This window comes from Protomyctophum bolini, assembly GCF_963924005.1.
Source record: "Protomyctophum bolini genome assembly, chromosome: 22".
NCBI classification, from domain to species: domain Eukaryota; kingdom Metazoa; phylum Chordata; class Actinopteri; order Myctophiformes; family Myctophidae; genus Protomyctophum; species Protomyctophum bolini.
The window spans coordinates 21,683,748-21,706,350 of NC_137883.1; the positions used below are offsets into that span (position 1 = coordinate 21,683,748).

The window sequence follows — 22,603 nt, forward strand, 5'->3', positions numbered from 1 at the left end:
TATCCAATGACACATGGTCCTGGTGGCTTGATTGATTACTTGTACTATATTATTAACAGTTTGCATAAACTACTGGTATACAATGATGCGAATAAGGATAACACAAGGCCACATGGCTTATTTCCATTCAGTTCGTCAACAAGACATTTAAAGACAAACAACATACAATAAATCATCAACACTATAGGAGTGATACAAATATAGGTCTATGTACAGAAAACATTGGCAGGGGTGAGGTCATTTCTGCTGTAGACAAATTGCAGACAGGTGCTCTTTTGTGGTGGTTTTGAAGGAGGATAGGAGTCACATTTTGGTCTGTTGGTAAGGCATTTCACATTTTGGTGGCATAAAGTAAATCTAATTTAACCCCCATGTTTGTGCCGAATGTGGGCAATTAATTTAGTAAACTATACTAGTTTAAAAGTAACATTCAACAACAGGATCATTTCTTCATGGCTTGCACCTTGCACCTACTGCAGAGAGTGACGATTTATGGATGTGTGTGTGTTTGTGTCAGCCAGGCAAGCAGCCAGCCAGCACGGCAGCAGTAGGTTGTGAACATCATGTGAAGTCATAAATAAAACGTGTAGCTGCAGGCAGCGCCAGCCAGAGACAGATGATGATTAACAGGATGAAAGCTGAAATGGAGGAAGAGGAAGAACAAGAGGAAGTTCCCTCAAAATATTTGTACCACCGACTTTTCACAATATTTTCTGGCCACTGCCAGGCCGTGGACACTAAACCAGTAGCAACAACAGAGCATTGTTGATGCCATATGCATTGGTTTGTGCATTAAAGGGGCATGAAATGCTGATTTTTCTAGACTGATTTTGTAGTTTGTTTTCCATTTCAGGTAAAAAACTACAGCAGGGTAAAACATGGCAGACTGCATCACACAGTGCATAGTACACAGTGATGTAAGCAACACTGTTGCAGCTAATCACATTAATAATGGGTGTTTCAATCACATTGGCATGCCTGCGGCTCTGGACACACCTATGGAAATCTAACACACTCATTTATTTAATTTGGTGCAGCTCTGTTGTTTACTAGTCTGCCTTTTTTTTAATCTGCCGTAGCTTTTAAAACAAACTGCAAAATCAGCCTGGGGTTTCACTGTAGACGGGGAGAAAATGAGGAAACTCGGTATACAGGCAGAATTCATAGATTCATAGAATTCAATCATAGAGGTCAAAAAGGGGTGTGTGTGTCTAACTTATCCTCGTAAATTTGTATGTATGTGTGCGTATTGATAAAGATTGATCCTCCATATGCAAGGGGAATTCACAGCTCTGTACATCAGACGTTAGATTAGGCATAGTGTTTGTGAGGTTAGGGTTAGGTTTAGGCATAGTTTTAGTGGAGTTAAATGTTAGCGTAATCAGTAGGCGAAACACCAAGGAAAGAGTCTCTGACCTGCTGTGCTGCAGTGCTTCTACTGTATGTAGTCTAGTGCCCTGCCAGCCTCATCCTTCTCTCTCTGACTGACTTTGTCTGTGACCCATGCCATGGTACAGTAGGTCCCCGTTTCTCATGTGGTCCGTCTGTAGACTCCATGTGACACCTAGTGCCATTCGACTCCATCCAGGGCCCTTTCCTGTTGTGCTGTGACGGTCCATGTCTCATCCCCATACAGCAATACACTTGAGGTCTTCTCCCATGTCTGATTTCCACACTCTCCTCATCTAGTATATGCATACAGTTGTTTGACTGGGGGGGTCATATTTTGACAGTATTAGGATGTTGATATTCATTCATCAGCCAACACTCCCCACTCACAGGTGGAAATTTAATTTCCAATAGGTAAGCTCTCAATCTGTGTCATTGAAAGCTTGTAGATCGGTTATTGTTTTTAGATTAGAGAATTTGAAGTGGTCAAACTAGCAATATGTTCAGGACAATTAAGATAAAATCTTAATCACATAAAAGCAAAAGGCTAAGGCCTCAATCTGTTATTTCTTCACCTGGTTGGCAGCATGTAGACTAAAACATCATTTTACATATTCTGTTAATTGTTTCAGAATCCTTTCTTCACCCTGTTTCACAAATCCCATACAAACATTTTTCGCAAAACATTTGTCGCAAGATTTTAATTTGCTTTAATCCAATGCATATGTGTATGTACCGTAGGAATAGGGTTTCAGTCAGTGTTGCAGTTTGCTAGACTCTCACAACAGGGACCACTGAGCTTACTGTGCTCTACAACAACATTTAATTATCAGAATTAGAGAAAGTACTGTAGTCTGTGATTTATTGAATCTCCCCTGCATCTCATTCTGACTATATTGAAGTGTTTACACCATATGGATCAGGGTTTAATCCCCCTGAGTATTCTAACTTATCCTCGTTATTGTTGGGCTAATTAACGGTGGAGGGATTTTGTGCTTGCCTGGCTCCTTCCCTGACAACACATTAGTTTGACTGAATCACTACTATCCCTAATGGAACACATCATCAAATAACTTTTATTTTAATTCTGTGGACAAAGACAGCTTTATTAAGTACTGTTAGGACAGTACATTTACGACAGGAACCCCTTTTTGGGGTTGCTAGTATACAGTATATAGCAACATAATGTTTTTGACATTTTTGAATTACCCTTCGGTAGGTCAGGATTTAGATGGCGTTTTTAGAATCGGCCTCAGGTCTAAATGGGAAACCCATTCGTTTATTAAATTGGAGAGGTAAATGTGCGAGCGTGCAGCCGGACCGATCAGCGCCAGATTTTGTATCCACCCGTGCCGATGCTGCCTGTGGATGAAGTGTATCGTGTAATTGTCCTTCATCATACACTGGCATCAATTCACATTTGCCGAGCTGCATATTCTATACCACTTAAACCCTCTGTACTTTGTACAATGGACCTCTAAAGAGTATGGCTTTTTTACCCACTAAAAAACTAAAAATATTTTGGCTAATGTCCCTGTCCCTGTCCCCCAGTTTATCAAAAGTGGCATTTTAAGCATGTTGATTATTGCGATAACATAGTTTAATCGCGAACATGTTGGCCACAATAATGGCGACATGACATTCCCATATGGTCCCGTCCCTAACAGGTCCAGAAGTTGCAGTGCATGTGCCCTGTGGACTTCAGGGGAGTGTTCCAGCTGGACGAGCGGAGGAGGGATGCGGTCATCGCCCTGGGCATCTTTCTGGTGGAGTCCGAGCTGCAGGTACTCCCAACACGTCAACACGTTGGTTCATCCATGTGTAAACATTAGGGATGCCGCCGAATAATCGATTTTTCGATTATGTGTTGCCGTCCCCAAAATCGAAAAAAAATAAAAAAAACCTTTTTTTTTTTTTTTTTTTTTTTTTTAATAGTTAAAATATAGGCTAATAAGTAATGCTGCATGATATATCGAACATGTACCTTCATCAGAGTGGAGAATATAAGTATAAATCAAGTTGAGCAAAGCCACTCTGATCTGCCCCTCTATCTAACAGACACAGTTAACGATCGCTTGTTAAGTGCCTGCCAGACAGACAATCAGATGAAATGAAGGCAGGTGTAGACTAGAGTGTAGACTAGTGAACTGAACATGTTCTCTTTATATCAAGTAATACATACCAGCCCCTTATGAAACTACTTCTCCCCAAATCCAAATGGATTTCATTTTCCATCCTGAATGGCACTGAGAAGATCTCCACAAAGGTTTACTCATCAAAACTGATTATAAAACTGTAACCATCAAAGCATGCACTCAACATATAATGGTTATGTGACCATGGCATGTGCATAATATAAAATCTTAGAAGTTTTATCTGATATTGATTAAAAAAAAAAGAAAAACTTTTTTTTTTTTTTTTTTTTTTTGGGGGATGGGGTGTGTGGGGGGGGGGGTCGATTAATCGATTATTAATCGCCAGAGCTTTAGAATATTCGATTGGGCAAATGGTCACCATGTGGCATCCCTAGTAAACATGGGTGTTAACAATGTCTTAACGTGTAATTGTTGTGTTGCAGCACATAGAAAGCATTCTGCCCTACCTTCTGACGCTGCTTAAGGGGCTTACCAGAGTTCAGTGGATTGAAGAAAGCTCTGAACACAAAGGAAGGGGTAAAGTTACCTAAGATACTGTTTTATTTTATTTTTTACAGTTTTTACAGTTATACTAGAGTTGCCACATAGCCACATGTATACTGTGTGCTCCTACTATTCATTTACCAGGGACATGTACATAATTGAGCCAGAGAGAGCTCATTTTCATCTGTAGTCCCTGAGCAGGCTGTTTAAAAGTGGTGATATCCCGTAACTATCAATACATGTCCTACCACCATGAAGTCCATTATGTTTTAGTGCATTGGAGTGTATGTTTTTATAATGACTGTTGGTATTCCTGTCATGCAGAAACACTCCCTGTAGCAGAGAACTTCAGCTTCTCTCTAGTAACACTACTTTCTGATGTCGCCCAGCGGGATGAAACCTTACGTGGACAGGTGTGTGTGCGTGTGCATGTGTGACGTAAGAAATATTGCCCTTTGGTTTAGTTAAAGGGACTCTAAGTGATCTTGTCAGCCCTATATTCCCAATCATTATTGCTATATAGTGTTCGTTCAGTATCATGGATCTGTCTCTCCAACTTGATCCAATCAGCAGAGAGAACTCTTTCTACATACAGGATAAACAATTGAAAGTGGTGAAACAAAAAACAAAAAACTAGCAGACAAAATTGGAAATGGAACACCATACAAATTAAGCTTATAGTTGTGGAATTCTCTCACCTGACTGGATGACATTTGTATCCCTACCTGAAAAGGTATATTCTGTTCTAAATAGCTGTTACTGAACAAAGTATAGCTATGATTACTAAGGGAAGATAGAGCTTTTAACTCATAGCCCGCCACTAAAACCCCTGGGTGCTGTTGGCTACCGCCACCATAGACTCAAGACCGTTTCCACACATCACTTATACCACTTTTTAATCATCTTACATGTAGATCTTGGAGGCCATCATGGACACCATGCAGGTGCTACAGGACATCTGCAAGAATGCAGAGGACCATGATGATAAAGGTACAAACACTGAACACTTTATGTCAACACGCTGCAGATCGGCAATTTTTGGCAAAGAGGAAAAAGTATAATTATGTCAAGTTAACAAAGTATTGAGGGTTTAAGTAGTTAAATGTCTGGACATGAATCACACAAACATATGATAGAAAAGATCATGTGATCAAAATCAACAAAACATTAATTGTGACAGACTGACAGTGCTGTCAAAAAAGTTAAGTCTATGAATCTATCTATGATATGTATGAAAAAGTTTAATCTGCAAAACATTGAAGACTGTGTTGATCTACACCCATAGTGGACGCTGCTAGATTTGGTTACTGGTTTATGAATGTGTGACGTACTGTATGTCTTCCCCTACACAGAGTATCTGTGTCGGTACACGGTGCCCTGCCTGCTGGGCGTGGCGCGGGCGTTCGGCCGCTACAGTAACACTGACGAGGCGCTGCTCTCCAAGCTGTTCCCCAGGCCCCAGGCTCCTCTGCTGGGCTCTGCGGGGGAGGACAGCGACACGGCGCGCCGGAGGTCCTTCAACGAGTTCCGCTCCATCATGCCCAGCTCTCTGCTCAGCGCATGCGTGGGAGACGCCACTGGGAGACGCAAAGGCTCCTCCGTCTCCTCCATATCACAGCAGGTACGCTATGCAGACACAGCCACACCCCCCCACAATAATGGTATTTAACCCATTCTGACCTGAGATCAGATTCTAGAAATGTCTTCTACATCCTGACAGTTTTCTGAAAAAGCTATGTTTCTATGTCAGTCGATTTTTCAAAAATTGCAGACCTACAAGCTCGTAGCGCGCCACACGGTGGATAAAATGATATTTATCATATATAAGTTCTGTCTCCCATTCATTTTTTTATATATTCAGTCCTATGGTTGTTGCTCATCAATGTTTGATAATATTGCCACTATAATTTAGATATTTTTTCCTTTGTATTATAATTTGAGAACTTTGTACTGAATGTTGAAAACCGGGACATATTAGTGTTTTAGTGTTTGTCGGGACTCTGGGCGCGCAGGTTAAAATCGGGACACTCTCGGCCAAACCGGGACGTCTGGTCACCTTATCTCAGCATGGAATGTTGGGAGTAGGATGGAGGCGCTACTTCCTCTCGGTGGGGGAGGAGTCGTAGATTTGATACATTTCTTTGTTTTTCTGTCTTTCCAGGGCAGTCCAGAAAGGGTCGGTCTAACTCCCAGCTCTCCAGCTGACCATCCTGCACAATACTTTGAAGGTAAGAGGAAGAGTCCTTCAACACTTGGCCATTTTGAGGTTAGGACAACTGTATGTCCCGGAATTCATTTTTTTGTGTGTGGCATTTACTGTATATAGTCCCCATCATGACCTCGCTGATATGCTCTAGTCTAAAAGGATGAAAAACATATAGTGCCCGACAGGTGGAAAGTGGAAACCTCATATGTGCAAAACTGTTACTTTATAGGTTTTGTGAGAGCTGACACACTGTTCTAATGCCATACTGTTTGTTCTGTGTGTCAGCCCCAATGATAACATAAACACACAGGTAGCTCTTCTTGCGTTTGACAGATTTATTTCACCAAGCAGTACGGCATCAGTATCTGTTTTTTTCCCTCCTCAGGTTCATACCTCCCTGATGGCAGTGCTGTAGACCCTGATTACTACTTCTCCACCATCAGCTCCAGTTTCTCTGTCTCCCCTCTGTTCACTGGAAGCAGCACTGGAGAGTTTGACGTCCCTATCGATATGCTCCGGCAACTCCTGTCCATGGTTAGTTCAAAGTGTCAAATCACAATGAGGTGTCTCAAGACACTTTACATGTAGAGCAGAGACCCGACAGTCCCACCCTGAGCAAGCAATTTTGCGAGAGTGGCAACGGAAATCTCCCCCTTTAACTGCATCTATATTCCATGGGGAAGATTTTGGTATAGGGACAACATTACAGTACCCTCTTTTCCCCTTCACCAAATGAACTGTTGAGGATGTCACAAAGAGGAATACTGATCTCACATGCAAAGTCTTTCAATATTATTTTTTATTTCATGTCTGGGCCAGGGGATATATGACAGTTGATGGAGGCCAATCTATTATAAACTTCCCACACTCATGGTGGAAATTGGAGTAGTCCCAAGGCTTGGTGGCGCTCAACCCACAGAACTTAGAAAAAAAAGACTCTAAACAGAAACATCAAGAGAATAGTCGGCTCTCAGAATAGGTATTAGATAATTTAATGCAACAGCAGCAGTCATTGAAACCGACACATTTTCTGCCCCTCAGGCCTTCCTTCGTCATCGCTTCAATGCTGACGGAGGCACTGCAACTGCCTTCAGTTTCAATGAATGCTGCTGCGGCATAATTACAGTACATGCTCTGAAACCCATTCTGAGAGTGCTGTGGAACATTCTTTTAAGGTTTCTGTTTGAAATCGGAACTCTCTGTGTGCACTCTGAGCTGTGTGTGTGAGAAATATGAAACCGGAAGGCTTCTAAAATCTGATGTTTAAGTGCTTGTGTTATTCGTCCTCTCCTCCATGAGCCACTTTCGACCGGGTATCCCTGGTGTCGGAAATAGCCAATCTACGAGCTCAACAAACATTATGGAGCATCGTGAGCTTGTAGATCTGTGTGTAGACTCTGCAGAGATAAAGAGGTCGTGTGGGAATTGTAAAGTCACCTGTTGTCCCCCCTGGTGCGAAGTGTCCCTGAGCATCTGAGCAGCCATCGGTGAAGCTAAAACATAGCGATGATTTGATTGGCTGAGTGCGTATTGAGAATAAAAAGTGAGGACAGAAAATTGTGGACACCACAAGTGATTAGCCGGATTGGACTTGAGGATAAAAATCACACCCGTTTGAAGTGAGGGGCGCTAATATATTAAAGTCTAACTCATGTTGATTAGGTGATGTAATGGTGATGTAAAACAAATGGTGCCAACACAAACATTAAACGCCATTAACAATAAAGACACAATATGACGTAATGAGGCACATTATGACGTACATTTTCCCTTCATTGTCAATGGTGTTTACAAAATAATTATTGAACTAAAGACAAACATTAAACCTGTATATAGGAGGGGCTAGTGCCCCTCAAAAAGTGAGGACGCCAATTGTGATTGGCCGGAATGTGATGATGTATAATGATGTATGGTGATAAGAGTGCCCCTCAATTCACACAAGTGTGATTTATATTTTTTCTCCCTTTGAACAGGTGGAACAGCTTGTCTCTGAAACATTTTTGAAATCTCTGGATGACACCTTGACTGAAGCTATAGAGGTATTTGAACATATTCTGTCACAGCACAACAAAGTTTGCCTTTTGTTTTGGAACGGTTCAAGTTCACTGTTTGATGAACAATTTATTTGTTTTGTAGTTGAACCCTGGCGTCCATGTGTACTATAAAACATTCAGCGATCCAATGTATGTGGCTGTCTTCAAACTGCTGAGAGACACTCTCTATAACCTGAAAGGTAAGAACAAATCCCTAGTAATTACCTGTATTGGCTAGTACTTTTATTGATTGATCGATTGACTAACATTAAGGCTAAAAATTCAAAGCAACAGATCTACAAGCGCGAAGCGCATCGCTTGGCACTGCGCTTCGAGCTTGTGGACGCTGTATTATGATCAATTTACGAAAATACACCAAGTTAGAATATGGAGACGGAATATGCAAGTTCATGCCTGCCAGTGATGACAATAGGGTGTATGCGCAATTGTACATGCATAAAGATAATTCGAGTGGCAAAATGAATCGTTTAACATTGTTTAATGCAATCAGATAGAACATTTCTGTTTGGATGTATGGGCTGTCAAGGCCAGAACGTAGTTTTTTGTAGGTGTTCCCCCATAACTTCCGGGTATGATGATGATGATGATGTCACGCGCATACCCTATATATTGTGTGTTTGTGTCAGACCTCCCAACGGGCTACGTGAAGGATGTCCACGACTTTGTCCTGGAGCAGTTCAGCAGCAGCCAGTCGGAGCTGCAGAGGATCCTACACGACGTGGAGTACCTGCAGAGTGACCTGAGTCCCCTCAAGCTGCGCTGCCAGGCCAACGCTGCCTGTGTGGACCTCATGGTGTGGGCCGTCACCGAGGAGCAGGGTGAGACGCCATGTTACGCTCATGTCTACTGTATAATAGTTATTTATCAGCCACTCTCAACCATAGACCGTAAAAATAAGGGACAGCGGCACGCCATTGGTTTGTGCAGACCGTAAATGAAGCCTGTTCTTACAGAGATTTAAGTTTGATTAACTGTTGCACCCCTGCATTCCTGTCACCAGGAGCTGAGAACCTGTGCACCAAGCTGTCAGAGAAGCTTCAGTCCAAGACGTCCAGCAAAGTCATCATCGCTCACATGCCTCTGCTCATCTGCTGTCTACAGGTAACAGGCCTCTTACACCGACCATTCACAAAAAAATTCATTTCAAGGACCCGGGAGTAAGTCACCCCTGATATCCGCTGTGAGTCACCCCTGTAAATTATTCAAAGAGGGCACGCCCACTGAAGTGTTCTTCAGGGAAGTGGACTGCTCTTTGTGTGTGTGTGTGTGTGTGTGTGTGTGTGTGTGTGTGTGTGCGCGCGTGTGTGCGCACACATTTGTAATACTGCTACACTTGTGAGGGCCAAATGTCAACACAACTACAGTATAAATTGATGTGTTCATGTTCAGGGCCTGGGTCGTTTATGTGAGCGCTTCCCCGTGGTGGCCCACTCGGTCACAACGTCACTGAGGGACTTCCTTGTGGTGCCGTCTCCTGTCCTGGTCAAGCTCTACAAATATCACAGCCAATACACGACAGGTAAGAAGACATGGGGTCCCAGGTTCGATGTCGGTAACAGCGAGTCATACGGGGTCCTTCACCATACTCTGCTGTTCGGAGCATAGGATTGTCAGTGAGCCTGAGGACAACAAGGGGGAGGGAGTGTGGAAGGTTAACTTATGACTGGATGGAGGGAGTGTGGAAGGTCAAGTTATGAATGGATGGAGGGAGTGTGGAAGGTCAAGTATGAATGCAGTCAGTTGGCCCATTGTCTTTCTGATTAACCAGCATAGCAGGCTCGTTCTGCCCTGATTCCGCCATATGGTTGTTTTGTTGAATTTGCTAAAACAAAACGTAATAGAGGGGCTCACCCACAGGCTGGACTTGACAAAGGGTCAATTGGCAACAGGAACGTCAGCTTCTCGCAGTGGAAGTCGAGTTTTCTGTGTAAATCGAGAGCATGTTCCAAACACTGCAGGAGGAGGAGGAAATAACAGCTACCGGTACTTCTGTTTTGTTAATGGCACAGATGAGTGGCTTACATTTAGATACTCTGCCAACAGAAAAAATAAACATTAATTTTGCACTCAGTTAAATACAATGTTTTGTTTTTACTTCATCAAGGTATTGTATGACAGGAGATAGTTAGTTGACGGTATTTTCATATTTTCCAATCTCTTTGAAAAACGTATGGACACTCCTGCTCTAACCCAAGGGATCTTGCAAAGGTTAAAGCGTCAATCTGTGATTTCCTCAACTGGTAAGTTGTATGTAGAACAGCCAGAGCATAGGCTTAGCACAATTAACAAAACATCATAACTGTACATGATTGTGATCATAATTTGATCACACTGTTTCACAATTAGGTCTAGGCCTAACAAGAAAATGTCAGTTGGGAGATTTTATTTTAGCTTTAATCCATGCAGAGAGACTCCAAAGTGCTCTTCCGCTCATAAAACAACTGTCTGTGAACATCACGACCCCTAAATCCGAATAAAACAAGACAAACATCTTTGAACCGGCAGTAAATGCTGTCTCCTCTACATTGTTTCAAAGGGGGCGGTGAAATAAAGATCCATGTGACCAACGAACACTCCCAGTCCACCCTCAGTTCCCTCTCCAGCAGGAAGAGCCAGCCCTCCATGTATGAGCAGCTACGTGACATCTCCATAGATAACATCTGCAGGTGAGAAGAACAGCCCTATTCCACATGCATATCACTGCACATACAGCATACTCCTGGTTTTATTCTACTGTCGGAGTTGTGTGCATGTGCGCATGTGTGTGTGTGTGTGTGCTCGTGTGTGTGATGCGTGGCTGTCCTTCACACATCTGGCGCTAGCTGTTCTACCGGGGCATAAGAAGAACAAAAAACAAAACACTGCTTCCTTCAGATAGGAAGGCACAACATGAGAAAAACTCGCTCTTCCTCGATAGCGCGAGGAAAACTCGCGCTTCCTTGATAGCGTGAGAAATAATCAGAAATGAGAAATAATAAGAAATGAGAAATGAGAAAAAATAATAAGAAAAAAAATAAAAACTTGTGCGAGTTTTTATTTTTTTTCTTATTTCTTTTCTTATTCTTTTTCAAAAACTCGCGCTTCCTCGATAGCGCGAGAAAGATTTTGTTCGATTTGAGATTTGTTCGATTTGAGATTTTGTTCGATTTGAGATTTGTTCGATTTGAGATTTGTTCGATTTGAGATTTTGTTCGATTTGAGATTTTGTTCGATTTGAGATTTTGTTTGATTTGAGATTTGTTCGATTTGAGATTTGTTTGATTTGAGATTTTGTTTGTTTTGAGATTTTGTTCGATTTGAGATTTGTTCGATTTGAGATTTTGTTCAATTTGAGATTTGTTCGATTTGAGATTTTTTTCGATTTGATAAAATAAAATGCAATGTATAAAGTTATTGCTGTGTCAAGTTTGAAACTTGGAGACCGGGGGTAATAGTGTTCCCATTGGTGGTCTAAATCCATAATCAAAATTTCGGGACTGTAGCATATTGTAAACAAAAGTAGAAAATGTATTAAAGCTGAAGTAAAAGTTAAAAAAAGTATGAACATTTGTAAAAACTATAGTTTAAGCATAAATAACGTAATAAAGTATGTGGAAGTTGTAGAGTAAAGTGTTTTTAAAAGTTTTTCTTTAAATGTAAAAAAAAAAAAAGAGTTTGTCGCAGAATAAATATAGACTGGCAATAACTAGTGTGTGCTCGCTGTGGCGAGCCCACAAATAAATATAAACTGGCAGTAACAATAGTGTGCTCGCTGTGGCGAGCCCACAATAATAGTGTTACAATTACTAGAGTCTTGTTGCAACCACACTAAAAAGGAGAGCCCCAGACAGAGCGGGGGGAGTGTGGGTCGGGGGGACGACCACGGCGACTTATTAGTCCATGAGTTCATGTGTATGTGAGAGTTAGCCCGGAGAGTTCTTCTGGAATGTATGCCAGGTCAGTTATCTCAGTCTGCGGGTGAGAGATGTGATAGCATAGCAACAAGTTGCTATGGAGACGTCCTTGATCGTGGCCTCAGTCCACTCCAGACTCCAGAGTCACAACAATAGGTGTGCGTGAAGAGGGAGGGAGGGAGAGAAAAAGAAAAGTGTGACCGCCTTGGTTGAGCGCAAGCAGAGAGGATGGAGGCGGTATGATTCACTGTAGGTGTGTCCTTCTCCCTCAGGTGTCTGAAAGCAGGGCTGTTGATGGACAGTGTCATCGTTGAAGCTTTTCTTGCCAGTCTCTCCAACCGCCTCTACATCTACCAGGAAAACGACAAGTAAGCAAAGCATGGGTACTGTCTTTAAAGTACCATTTTTGTCTGTGCTTGCCTACTGTGCAATGTGGAATTGAAATGGAATTGTAATATTTATCGTGGATGTTGAGCAGAAACAAAATCCAAAACTGTTACGTTACAGGAAAAAAACGAAACGTGTTCCAGTGGATCCAATGCAGTTATATATTATTTAGTCACAAGCTCTTGTTAATACTCTTCATTGGTTACATATTTATGAAACTCACAGACACGCATAACCACCACATAACCACCAAAAATTGCTGACCTACAAGTAGCTATTTTCGCTTGTTGTGAAATGAAGTTGCATCATGGAGACACGAGCAACGTCTGTTCTGTTCAGCCTGTTCTGCTGTCCGTGTCCTTTTTTGTAGGGACGCCCATCTGATTCCAGACCACACCATCAGAGCTCTGGGCCACATTGCGGTGTCTCTGAGGGACACTCCCCGTGTCATGGAACCCATCCTGCAGATCCTCCAGCAGAAGTTCTGCCAGCCTCCGTCCCAGCTGGACGTCCTCATCGTTGACCAGCTTGGCTGCATGGTCATCACAGGCAATGTCAGTATATAATATTCACTACTTTCCTATAGCCTCGGTACCCAGATCTACAAGCTCACAGCGTGTCACATCTCTCACTGTTTCCAGCAATACATCTACCAGGAGGTGTGGAACCTGTTCCAGCAGATCAGCGTGAAGGCCAGCTCCATGGTCTACTCTAACAAAGACTACAAAGACCATGGATACAGGTGATGTCCTCCCACTCTATGGTTCTTATCATACTTATGGTTATAGTAGTGTTGGCCAGCTCCATGGTCTACTGTACCAAAGACCGTGAATACAGGTGAGAGCTTCTTATCATCTACCTAGAATTCTGCAAACCACCAAATCGGTCTGTCCTGCCCGGCTCTCCTTGGTGGCTGGAGCAATTGCTCTGAATTTGCTCACGGGTCGGGCATTGACCATTTAGCATATATGCGCCCAATTGCGAAGCCCGTTTTTCAAATTGATAGCAGCTGAACATGTGCACTCATGTGGTGTTGACCTTGCTGTCTCTCTGTTGTCCTGGTCTATCAGACACTGCTCGCTGGCTGTGATCAACGCCCTGGCCAACATCGCAGCCAACCTGCAGGCCGAGCACATGGTAGACGAGCTGCTGGTCAACCTTCTGGAGCTGTTTGTCCAGCTGGGACTGGAGGGCAAGAGAGCCAGTGAGAGAGCATCCGACAAGGGTCCGGCACTGAAGGTACTCGAATGCAGCACCTCTCAACCTAAAGTCACAAGCCACACAAGCTGCAAATCCTTGGGACAAAATAGTTTTAACTTTTTCTCTGCCATCTAATATAAACGTAATATAAACGTAGCTAGGCTAACGGTACCTACTGGTGTTATCTACGCGTATGTTCGTAGACAACCGTATACTCCATATATGAAAGAGCTGACCGTTTATTTACCTTTTAGCATTGCTCCGGTTAATACGGAGAGCCTCCGTCCCCACCGTCTGTGGAATTGTTTTATTCAGCTCCGTTGAGCCTCCTTTATAACAGGATTTTCAAGGAGTTGCAACTGGTGTGGTTTGGACTTTGTGAGCGTTGTGAGCTTGTAGATCTGCCATTTCAAAAGAAATATCTTTCTTATATCATTTGACAATTTGACCAATGTTTGACCAGTATTTATAGTTTGTTCATAACCTTTGATGCAGTCATTTTTATGAGGTGTTAAATATGTCTTAAAAGTCCTTAAATTGTCACTTCATTGTCATGTGGGGACACCCCCCCCCCCCCCCCCCTTACAATTAGGACTGTGACTTGATTAAAAAAAGAATCAAATTCATTTGAGGGAATTGAGGCATTGTAATTAATTAGTCGAAATTAATCACATTTTAATCGCATATTAATATTTCTTGTATGGTACTTCTCCATTTTCTAGGCATCAAGCAGTGCTGGGAACCTGGGTGTGTTAATTCCAGTTATTGCTGTAGTAAGTACTTGACCTTCTTTGAATAGTTTTGACCTGCTGCTCATAACGGCTTCCTGATATGCTTCATCTTGGAAACCACTTGACCGATAAGCACCACATTTCTTGTGCCTCTTTATTGCGTATAAATCAGGCTGAACTCTTCTGTGTGTGTCTTCGTAGCTCACTAAGAGGCTGCCGGTCATCAAAGAAGCAAAGCCACGTCTGCAGAAGCTGTTCAGGGACTTCTGGCTCTACTCGGTGGTCATGGGCTTTGCCGTGGAGGGATCAGGTGGACAAGCATTTATTTTGTTCAACTAAATGTATCATTCAGTTGTCGCTTCAGTGCATTGATTGATTGAATACTTTATTGGTCAGAAATGCAAACCGCAGGTGGTGGTACAGTAAGACATTAAAGCACAAAAAAATAACACAAAAAAAGCCCTGTGTACTAGTTGTTTCCATTGTGGTCTTATGTTGTTAAATTCATCAGCATGTCATACACAATTAACACAATAATACATGTCATCAACAAATACAAACACTAGCCTATTATGTACAAAAAGAGATGGAAGTACATTTAGATGTTTTTCAGGCCAATTTTGAAAGACACCATGTTGAGTCCATCCACTGAAATATTAGCCCTTGTGTTTTTAATTGGACAACATATCAGGCTCATTTACAAAATAATTTCACACATAATAATCCTGATAATGTTTTTTTTATTTTTTTTATCTTAACCCTTTCAGGTCTGTGGCCAGAGGAGTGGTATGAGGGAGTATGTGAGATAGCGACTAAATCTCCGCTCCTGACCTTCCCCAGTGGAGAGCCCCTCCGCTCTGAGCTGCAATACAACTCCGCCCTGAAGAACGACACCGTCACTGCGGTGAGGAAGGGAGCCAGACAGGGGTCAGGCCTCATCACCGCGCTGGCTTGCGCTGGACATTTTTTGCCATGGCTAGTCTATCGTTTTGTGTTTAATGTTGTGGTTTAATGGTTCGTCACTGTCTTTCAGGCCGAGTTGAATGACCTGCGCAGTACCATTATAAACCTGCTGGACCCTCCTCCTGAAGCCAGCGCTCTGGTCAACAAGCTGGACTTCGCCATGTCCACCTATTTACTATCGGTGTACAGGCTGGAGTACATGAGGTATATGAAGATACTTACTATCAGTGTATAGACTGGAGTACATGAGGTACAAACCAAGACAGTATCCACTTTCTGGTCAGATGTAAGCTGATTTTTAAGTTCCTTCCTTTTATGTAACATCGGAGTGAGAAAGTCAGTCGGTGAACTTAAAAAGGCCGGCCCTCTGTTCAGCTATGATAAATAGCTTACATTTTTCCATTGCTTAGTTGCTAGGTAAAGAAAAAACAATCAACGCAGGTGATCAATGGCGTTTCGGCCAGAGTCCACTGGTTCATCAGAGTCCACTGGTTATGACAGATACATCACCTCATTATAGTGACCACAAACTGAAACTGTCAATCATTCCATCATTAGACCAGGGGTTCTCAAACGTGTTTGGCCCAGGTACCCCCTGGCTATGTGTCGTGGACCCCCAGGGATCCACATACCCCACTTTGAAAACAGTGGCATTAGTCTACACAAAGATATCCACATCATATTACAGAAAATGCATACACAACATTCAAATTCCCCATTGTCCACGCCAAAGAGCACCTGCAATCACAGACCCACAGAGAACCCTCAGCTCTTAACTCATAAAACGCCATGTATTGATTTAACTGATTATTCAGGACATCCCACTGCGCCACAGACGTGTTTGACGTGTTATTTAGCGTTCTATTTAATGATAAACCTATAACGTTGGCTTACCACATATCAAAGCTCTCGGTCGATCAGCAGCTCCGTGTTCAATTGGCTTTCAGCCTCAATGCATTGAAAAACAAAAGTGGGGGCTGAGGCATTTCTAGGTCTTTTTTATGAGAATTCCAGCTCAGATCGCGGTGGATGAACAAAGTGACCATGTTTAGTGGCTCAATAGCAACTAAAATATGAATGCCTCTAAAGACTCTTAGGTAGACAATGCTCCGATCCGCGCGACCACGTCCGCCATTGTTGTTTTTGGGGAGCCGAGAGGCATCACGGATCAGTAGAGGTCATTGATACATACAGTACATACAATAGGCTACTTATACTTTTCCATGTTTTCCTCAATGTGTTCTTATCTCTTAGGATGCTTCGTTGTTTGGATTCCGACCGTTTCCAGGTCATGTTCCGCTACTTTGAGGACAGGGCTATACAGAAGGACAAGTCTGGTAAGAGTTAGCTTGATTTAATTTAAGACGTTATTTGCGGTCTGAAAAAAGTACACAGGTACAGTTATACAATACAATAATGCTAAAAAGATAACCCTGAGGGCTTAATTGTTTGCATTGTGGTCCTGTATATTCAATTAATCAACACATATAAAGACATAATGGGGCATAGCATTCTATTTTCTGGTTACATCCTTCCAGACCTCATACATTCTTCCCATAGAGATTTCCAAAAATATTTATATAAATTATTTTAAGCCTAGAATCAAGCAATCCAGGGTCCTGATTATTCATGATAATAAAACATTTGACTCTGTGAAGAAACAAAACATCAAATAAATTAAGCCACCAAACAGAGGGTATTATAGTATATCATATAATTGAATATTCAAAGTTACTGTTGTACTTTTACTCGAGTACATTTTGAATTTCAGACTTACTTCACAGTGTATTTCTATATTGCAGTATTAATACTTTTACTTAAGTACAAATTGTGAGTACGTACTTTATCCCGCTACATTTTTCCTTGAAACGATTGACATCTTCTCTGCAGGTATGATGCAGTGTGTCATCGCAGTCGGCGATAAGGTCTTTGAGATCTTCCTGCACATGATGGCTGATAAAGTGAGGGGGATCTTTACACCTTGCAGTGCACATTAACTCATTTAGACCTGAGGACGCATCTGTGTCACTTTATAGCTTTGAACCACTTTAACCATTATTTTAAACTTCAGCTGTTGAAAAATAGCAGATCTGCAAGCTCATAGCACGGCACAGAGTGCAATCTTGTAGATCTGCTATTTTTGAAGAAATCGTGAAAATGTGTTAAAATCTTTGAATATGTGTATTCTTTCAATGTTTTTTTAACAATAACAAGAATATCGTGAAGAATATTCGTGGCCAAATTCAGATAATTATGTGGGTCCTTGACATGAAATAGTTTGAGCCACCAGTGCACCACTGATACGTTTTTCAGAAAACTGTCAGGATTTAGAAGACATTTGTAGAATCTGGTCTTAATAACTTAATAACACATAGCCTTTGTATCATCATGTGTTCTGATTTTGAGGCCCATATAAGAAGCCATGTCAAAAATGAATGTACCGGTGATGTATATTTTCTATCTAACAACTTAAGAGAGAGACTGACGACGATGCACGCAGATGAATGTTTCGAAGTCCATTTTATTGCAGAGAGTGTAGAAAAACAGCAGAGATCACAGCCATGGAGCATGGAGCTCCATGGATGCACCCAGCCAGCCTCACGGCTTGTGGGCCTAACACACAGATAGACATTTTCAGTAGACTTTAAATACAAATCAGGACAAAGATATCAAAGGGAGAATGCTAAAGGTGGTTCCCTATGGTAGTGGTCAACAGGAAGGACAACAGGAGCACAGTAGGTGCATGTCCTAACATAGCTACTATCAACAGCTGCTTATCAGCAAGCCAGATCTTTAGGGTCCATGCTGCCTAAAACCCCTCCTGCCCAGTGCCCATGGATCCTGTAATAACATGTTTGTTCTCTCATTTGAACAGAGACAACTTAAAACTGTTATCTACACTATTATTAATGTGAATTGTAGTTCCATATACATCACCGGTAATGCGAACTTCTTTTTCCTTCTTTTTTTTTCTTTCTTTTTCTTTACAGCCAAAGACCAAGGCCCATGAGGAGGAGTTGGAACGCCATGCACAGTTCCTGCTGGTCAACTTCAACCACATCCATAAGAGGATCCGCAGAGTGGCCGACAAATATCTTTCTGGACTGGCTGAAACGTGAGAGTTGCAATTTACACCCAAATCTCTCTGAAGTCACACACAATGTTTCCAGTTTTCAATAATATCATCATGAGGATATCTCTTTTAACCACTGTGACATAGTAATGTCTAAAAGAGGAGAGTTACTGTGTGTAAAAATACCCTTTGCAACGACACTTTGAATATATTGGAAACTAGAACTGCACTCTGTCGAGTGTATACTTGCTTGTTGCACACTGGCTTGTTGCACACTGGCCAACTAGTGCGCAAGCAGAGCGCGCAAGTACTTTCGACCGCTATAAACTGTGAAATCTCAGTATCTCTGTGAAGGAACGTTTGAAATGTCTAATTATTAGGTGTAACTATTTGCTACCTACCTACTTTATGCATGTAAAAAAATTATTAGCTAATTGTGCCTGATACGGCAGTGGTGCCAGATTACATACATGTATACACTATACACATGTTACCTTTACCTGTACCTGGGGCACGGTGGCACAGTTGGTAGTGCTGTCGCCTCACAGCTAGAAGGTCCTGGGTTCGATTCCCGCTCGGGGCGCTGTGGGTGCTGGCGGCGTGTTTCCTCCTCCGCGTCATCAGTGCCCATACCCGAAGGCGGGGTTGGCGAAAGGGCCTTTCTGTGTGGAGTTTGCATGTTCTCCCCATGTCCCCTAGGGTAGGTACCCTCACAAAAAACATGCAGTAATCCTGGTCTCTAAACTGCCTCCCCCTGGCCAGCCGGGGCGCCTGATGGAGGGGAAAGGAACTGGTTGGAATAACGTGTTCCTTCCACACGCTACGTCCAACCAGGGAAACTCCCCCCTGTCAGGTGTAAAGGAGCAACTTGGACACTCAAGCATGAAGGAAGCATGAGTTAAGTCCGTTGCTCTCCCCAGGTTGGCGGAGGGTGTGTAGAGCCGAGGAACACATTAGATGATTGACACAGGGGTGAAAAATGGGTTACAAAATCGTGGGATAAATAATATTAAAAAAAAACGTCCCAGCCAACCCGCCACTTTTGCCAGCAAATTGTGCCTGATTTGCTGGGACCAGATTACATACATGTATACACAGGAGCATTACCTTTAAACCTCCCAACACTAAAACATATCGTCATTACATCACAATCGAAGACCAATTACACTCTGGCATTGGGTCCTTTAATCCACATATTTCTTACGTCATCAATGAGAGCTAGTTATACATATACTATATGTAATTTGATTAGCGGTATACTGTGGTTACTTTGCGCCTAAAACCGTCCCAGCCAACCCGCCACTTTTGATGCGTATGCAGGGCTCGAAATTAACTTTTTTACTTGGTAGCACTGGTGCTCCCAAATTCAGAATGAAGGAGCACCAGAAAAAAATTAGGAGCACCCACCAAAATCTTACGAGCACCAATATGTAATCTATTTTTTACATTCATTATTATTACACTTGTAGCCTACAACAGTGGTTCCCAAAATTTTTCATGTCAAGGACCCCCAAATTGACACTCATTAGCCCACGGACCCCCATTTGGAAATATATGCCAGGGACCCCCATAAGAGAAGATTTTTACGGCTCTAGCAGTGATTTTCAGTTATTTACATTTCAAGGACCCCCAGTTTGACCTGAATTAGGCTACCGTTCCCCATTTCTATCTCTGGGACCCCACTGTATATTGCAAAATCAAAGTTAATTTAACTGAGTGTACAAATGTACAGTGAAATTGGTTTACCCATAGTATGTAGTACACTCTCAGAGTTTCAGACCCATAAGGGTCCATTTGGTTCCTAACTATCATTTAGCTGAGGACCCCTAGGGGTCCCCGGACCCCACTTTGGGAACCACTGGCCTACAAGCCAGTTGGTATGAGATGCTATTTTTGTGGCAATACACCAGTTGAAAATATAATTAAATTCTAAATACTGTCTCTGCTATAATTTCTGGATTTGTAAATGGCTACAAAACCATTTGTTTTATGTAGGCCTGCTTTTTGATTGAAGTAAAAAATATATATACATATGTATATATTTATGAGAAGTTATTTTCATAACTTTTCATTCATTTTCATGTCTAGGAAAATGTCTAGTGTGTGTGTGTGTTGCCTCCACACATTCCATTCAATTGAGCCATTTTGTTGTCTCTCACAGCTGAGGACCTCAGGTCCAGCTGATGTTAATCACCCAATCAGTCCACGGACTGACGGGAGGTTAGAGGAAGAGCAGAAGAAGCCAAGGAGATATTTATTTTAAAAATCATAACTCCAGACAGGAATGCACTAGGAACTTACTTTTTTTTAGTTATATATATATTTTGAGATCGCACAGATTAAAATTCAGGCGCATTTGCGACCAAAATGGTCGCAATTTCGAGACCAGATTCGTCCATGACCATATCGTCATTACGTCGCAATCGAAGACCAATTACACTCTGGCATTGGGTCCTTTAATCCACATATTTATTACGTCATCATTGAGAGCTATAGTTATACATATACACACCATGTAATCTGGTCCCAGCAAATCAGGCACAATTTGCTGGGACATACGCATACGCATCAAAAGTGGCAGGTTGGCTGGGACCGTGCATACGAGCCGGGCGAAACTATTACTTGCGCGCTCTGCTTGCGCAAGTAATAATCATAAATGTGGAATCTTGTAATCATTAGTAATAACAGTGTATTTTTTTAATATTCACAGTTTCCCTCATCTGTTGTGGAGCGGTCGTGTGTTGAGGACTATGCTGGACATACTGCAGACACTCTCCCTCTCCCTCAGTGCTGTAAGTGCTTTAAAACCATTCTCTCTCACTTCAATTATCCACTTAAAACCCTATTTTATACTTAGTCATACGATGGCGTTGCATGAAAATAGCCAATCTCGCTCTGGTGGCGCAGAAGTGTCTGCCCACCATGAGGAGGTCGCGGGTTCAAATCCATCATGGCGCATCAGGCTTTGTCGAGCATCAACGGACATGAACACTCGGGGGAGGGAAGCCGGTTGGCGTGTGACAACACACAGAAATGTTAGTTAACCCATTGATGCCTGAGGCCGAATCTGGGAACGCCTTCTAGGGCCTGACCTAAGGTTTCTGAAAACCTTCAAATTCTGATGATTTTTTTTTTTAAATAGTTATGTTGCTACATGTATAGCAATAGCTGATGAGACACAGAGAGCACGGCCGGCATCAAGGGTAGAACAACGTATACGTTGCACCAGGCGTCAATGGGTTAATGAAGCTTTGAGCTTGTAAATATTTTCACCTTTAGCATATAGACCTTTTTATGGTTGCGTTCATGTAGTAATCTACTTATCCCTGTAACAGTGGATCGATTGTCAACGTGATGCTATTGATTGTACATATTGCAGGACATTCACAAAGACCAGCCTTATTATGACATTCCAGACACGCCCTACAGAGTGACTGTCCCTGACACGTACGAGGCCAGAGAGGTAGGAACAGCTGTTCAACATTAATGTTGTTTGGAAAAGAAAATCAATATTTCAGATGACTAAATGGTGTTATTCAAGACTAAGACTAAATCAGAATTTAGTCTTAGTATATATATATAATAACTGCATTTATTACTGGATTGTGCTGAATTGAATGTGACTGCTGAATGTGACTAATAATACTGTGTGATTTCAGAGCATAGTGAAGGACTTTGCTGCTCGGTGTGGTGAGATCCTTAAAGAGGCCATGAAATGGGCACCGTCTGTCACCAAGTCTCACCTGCAGGTAATCCATCTACTGGCCTGTTTGCAACTTGCTATCGGGTATTGGTGCAAGGCTAGAGAGAGACAGAGTAAATAAAAAGGAGGTAAATGTCCTCCTTTCCTTTTCCTAACTTCGTAGTGGCTATCTTCTGTATGATGCTTTGATCTGTCAGAGTAATGGTTCACAGACGTATAGATTTCAAGGTCTCTCCTAATTCCTCTGACTGTGTACACATGGAACCAAACGGACGCTAATGGGTCTATTTGGTTCCATTTGTACAAAGTCAGACTTACAGACTTTGTGGCGATCCGCCAAAATAAGAGTAAACCAAAATAATATG

General features: G+C 42.2%; 1 protein-coding gene across 2 annotated transcripts in view; it reads left to right on the top strand.

Moving 5' to 3' along the window:
* Positions 1-22,603, top strand: part of pi4kaa (phosphatidylinositol 4-kinase, catalytic, alpha a) — a 54,751-nt gene that overhangs the window by 840 nt on the left and 31,308 nt on the right. For both annotated transcript variants that reach the window (XM_080755893.1, XM_080755894.1), the window contains exons 2-28: positions 3,057-3,173; positions 3,968-4,061; positions 4,353-4,441; positions 4,943-5,018; positions 5,381-5,649; positions 6,190-6,256; positions 6,620-6,768; positions 8,208-8,273; positions 8,371-8,467; positions 8,915-9,106; positions 9,289-9,389; positions 9,678-9,807; positions 10,825-10,954; positions 12,454-12,549; positions 12,939-13,122; positions 13,210-13,310; positions 13,639-13,807; positions 14,491-14,541; positions 14,701-14,809; positions 15,267-15,403; positions 15,533-15,666; positions 16,717-16,799; positions 17,353-17,423; positions 18,453-18,577; positions 21,246-21,327; positions 21,915-21,998; positions 22,195-22,284. In XM_080755893.1, coding sequence (XP_080612019.1) covers positions 3,057-3,173; positions 3,968-4,061; positions 4,353-4,441; positions 4,943-5,018; positions 5,381-5,649; positions 6,190-6,256; positions 6,620-6,768; positions 8,208-8,273; positions 8,371-8,467; positions 8,915-9,106; positions 9,289-9,389; positions 9,678-9,807; positions 10,825-10,954; positions 12,454-12,549; positions 12,939-13,122; positions 13,210-13,310; positions 13,639-13,807; positions 14,491-14,541; positions 14,701-14,809; positions 15,267-15,403; positions 15,533-15,666; positions 16,717-16,799; positions 17,353-17,423; positions 18,453-18,577; positions 21,246-21,327; positions 21,915-21,998; positions 22,195-22,284 — 3,093 coding nt within the window. The remainder of the gene's footprint in view (positions 1-3,056; positions 3,174-3,967; positions 4,062-4,352; positions 4,442-4,942; positions 5,019-5,380; positions 5,650-6,189; positions 6,257-6,619; positions 6,769-8,207; positions 8,274-8,370; positions 8,468-8,914; positions 9,107-9,288; positions 9,390-9,677; positions 9,808-10,824; positions 10,955-12,453; positions 12,550-12,938; positions 13,123-13,209; positions 13,311-13,638; positions 13,808-14,490; positions 14,542-14,700; positions 14,810-15,266; positions 15,404-15,532; positions 15,667-16,716; positions 16,800-17,352; positions 17,424-18,452; positions 18,578-21,245; positions 21,328-21,914; positions 21,999-22,194; positions 22,285-22,603) is intronic.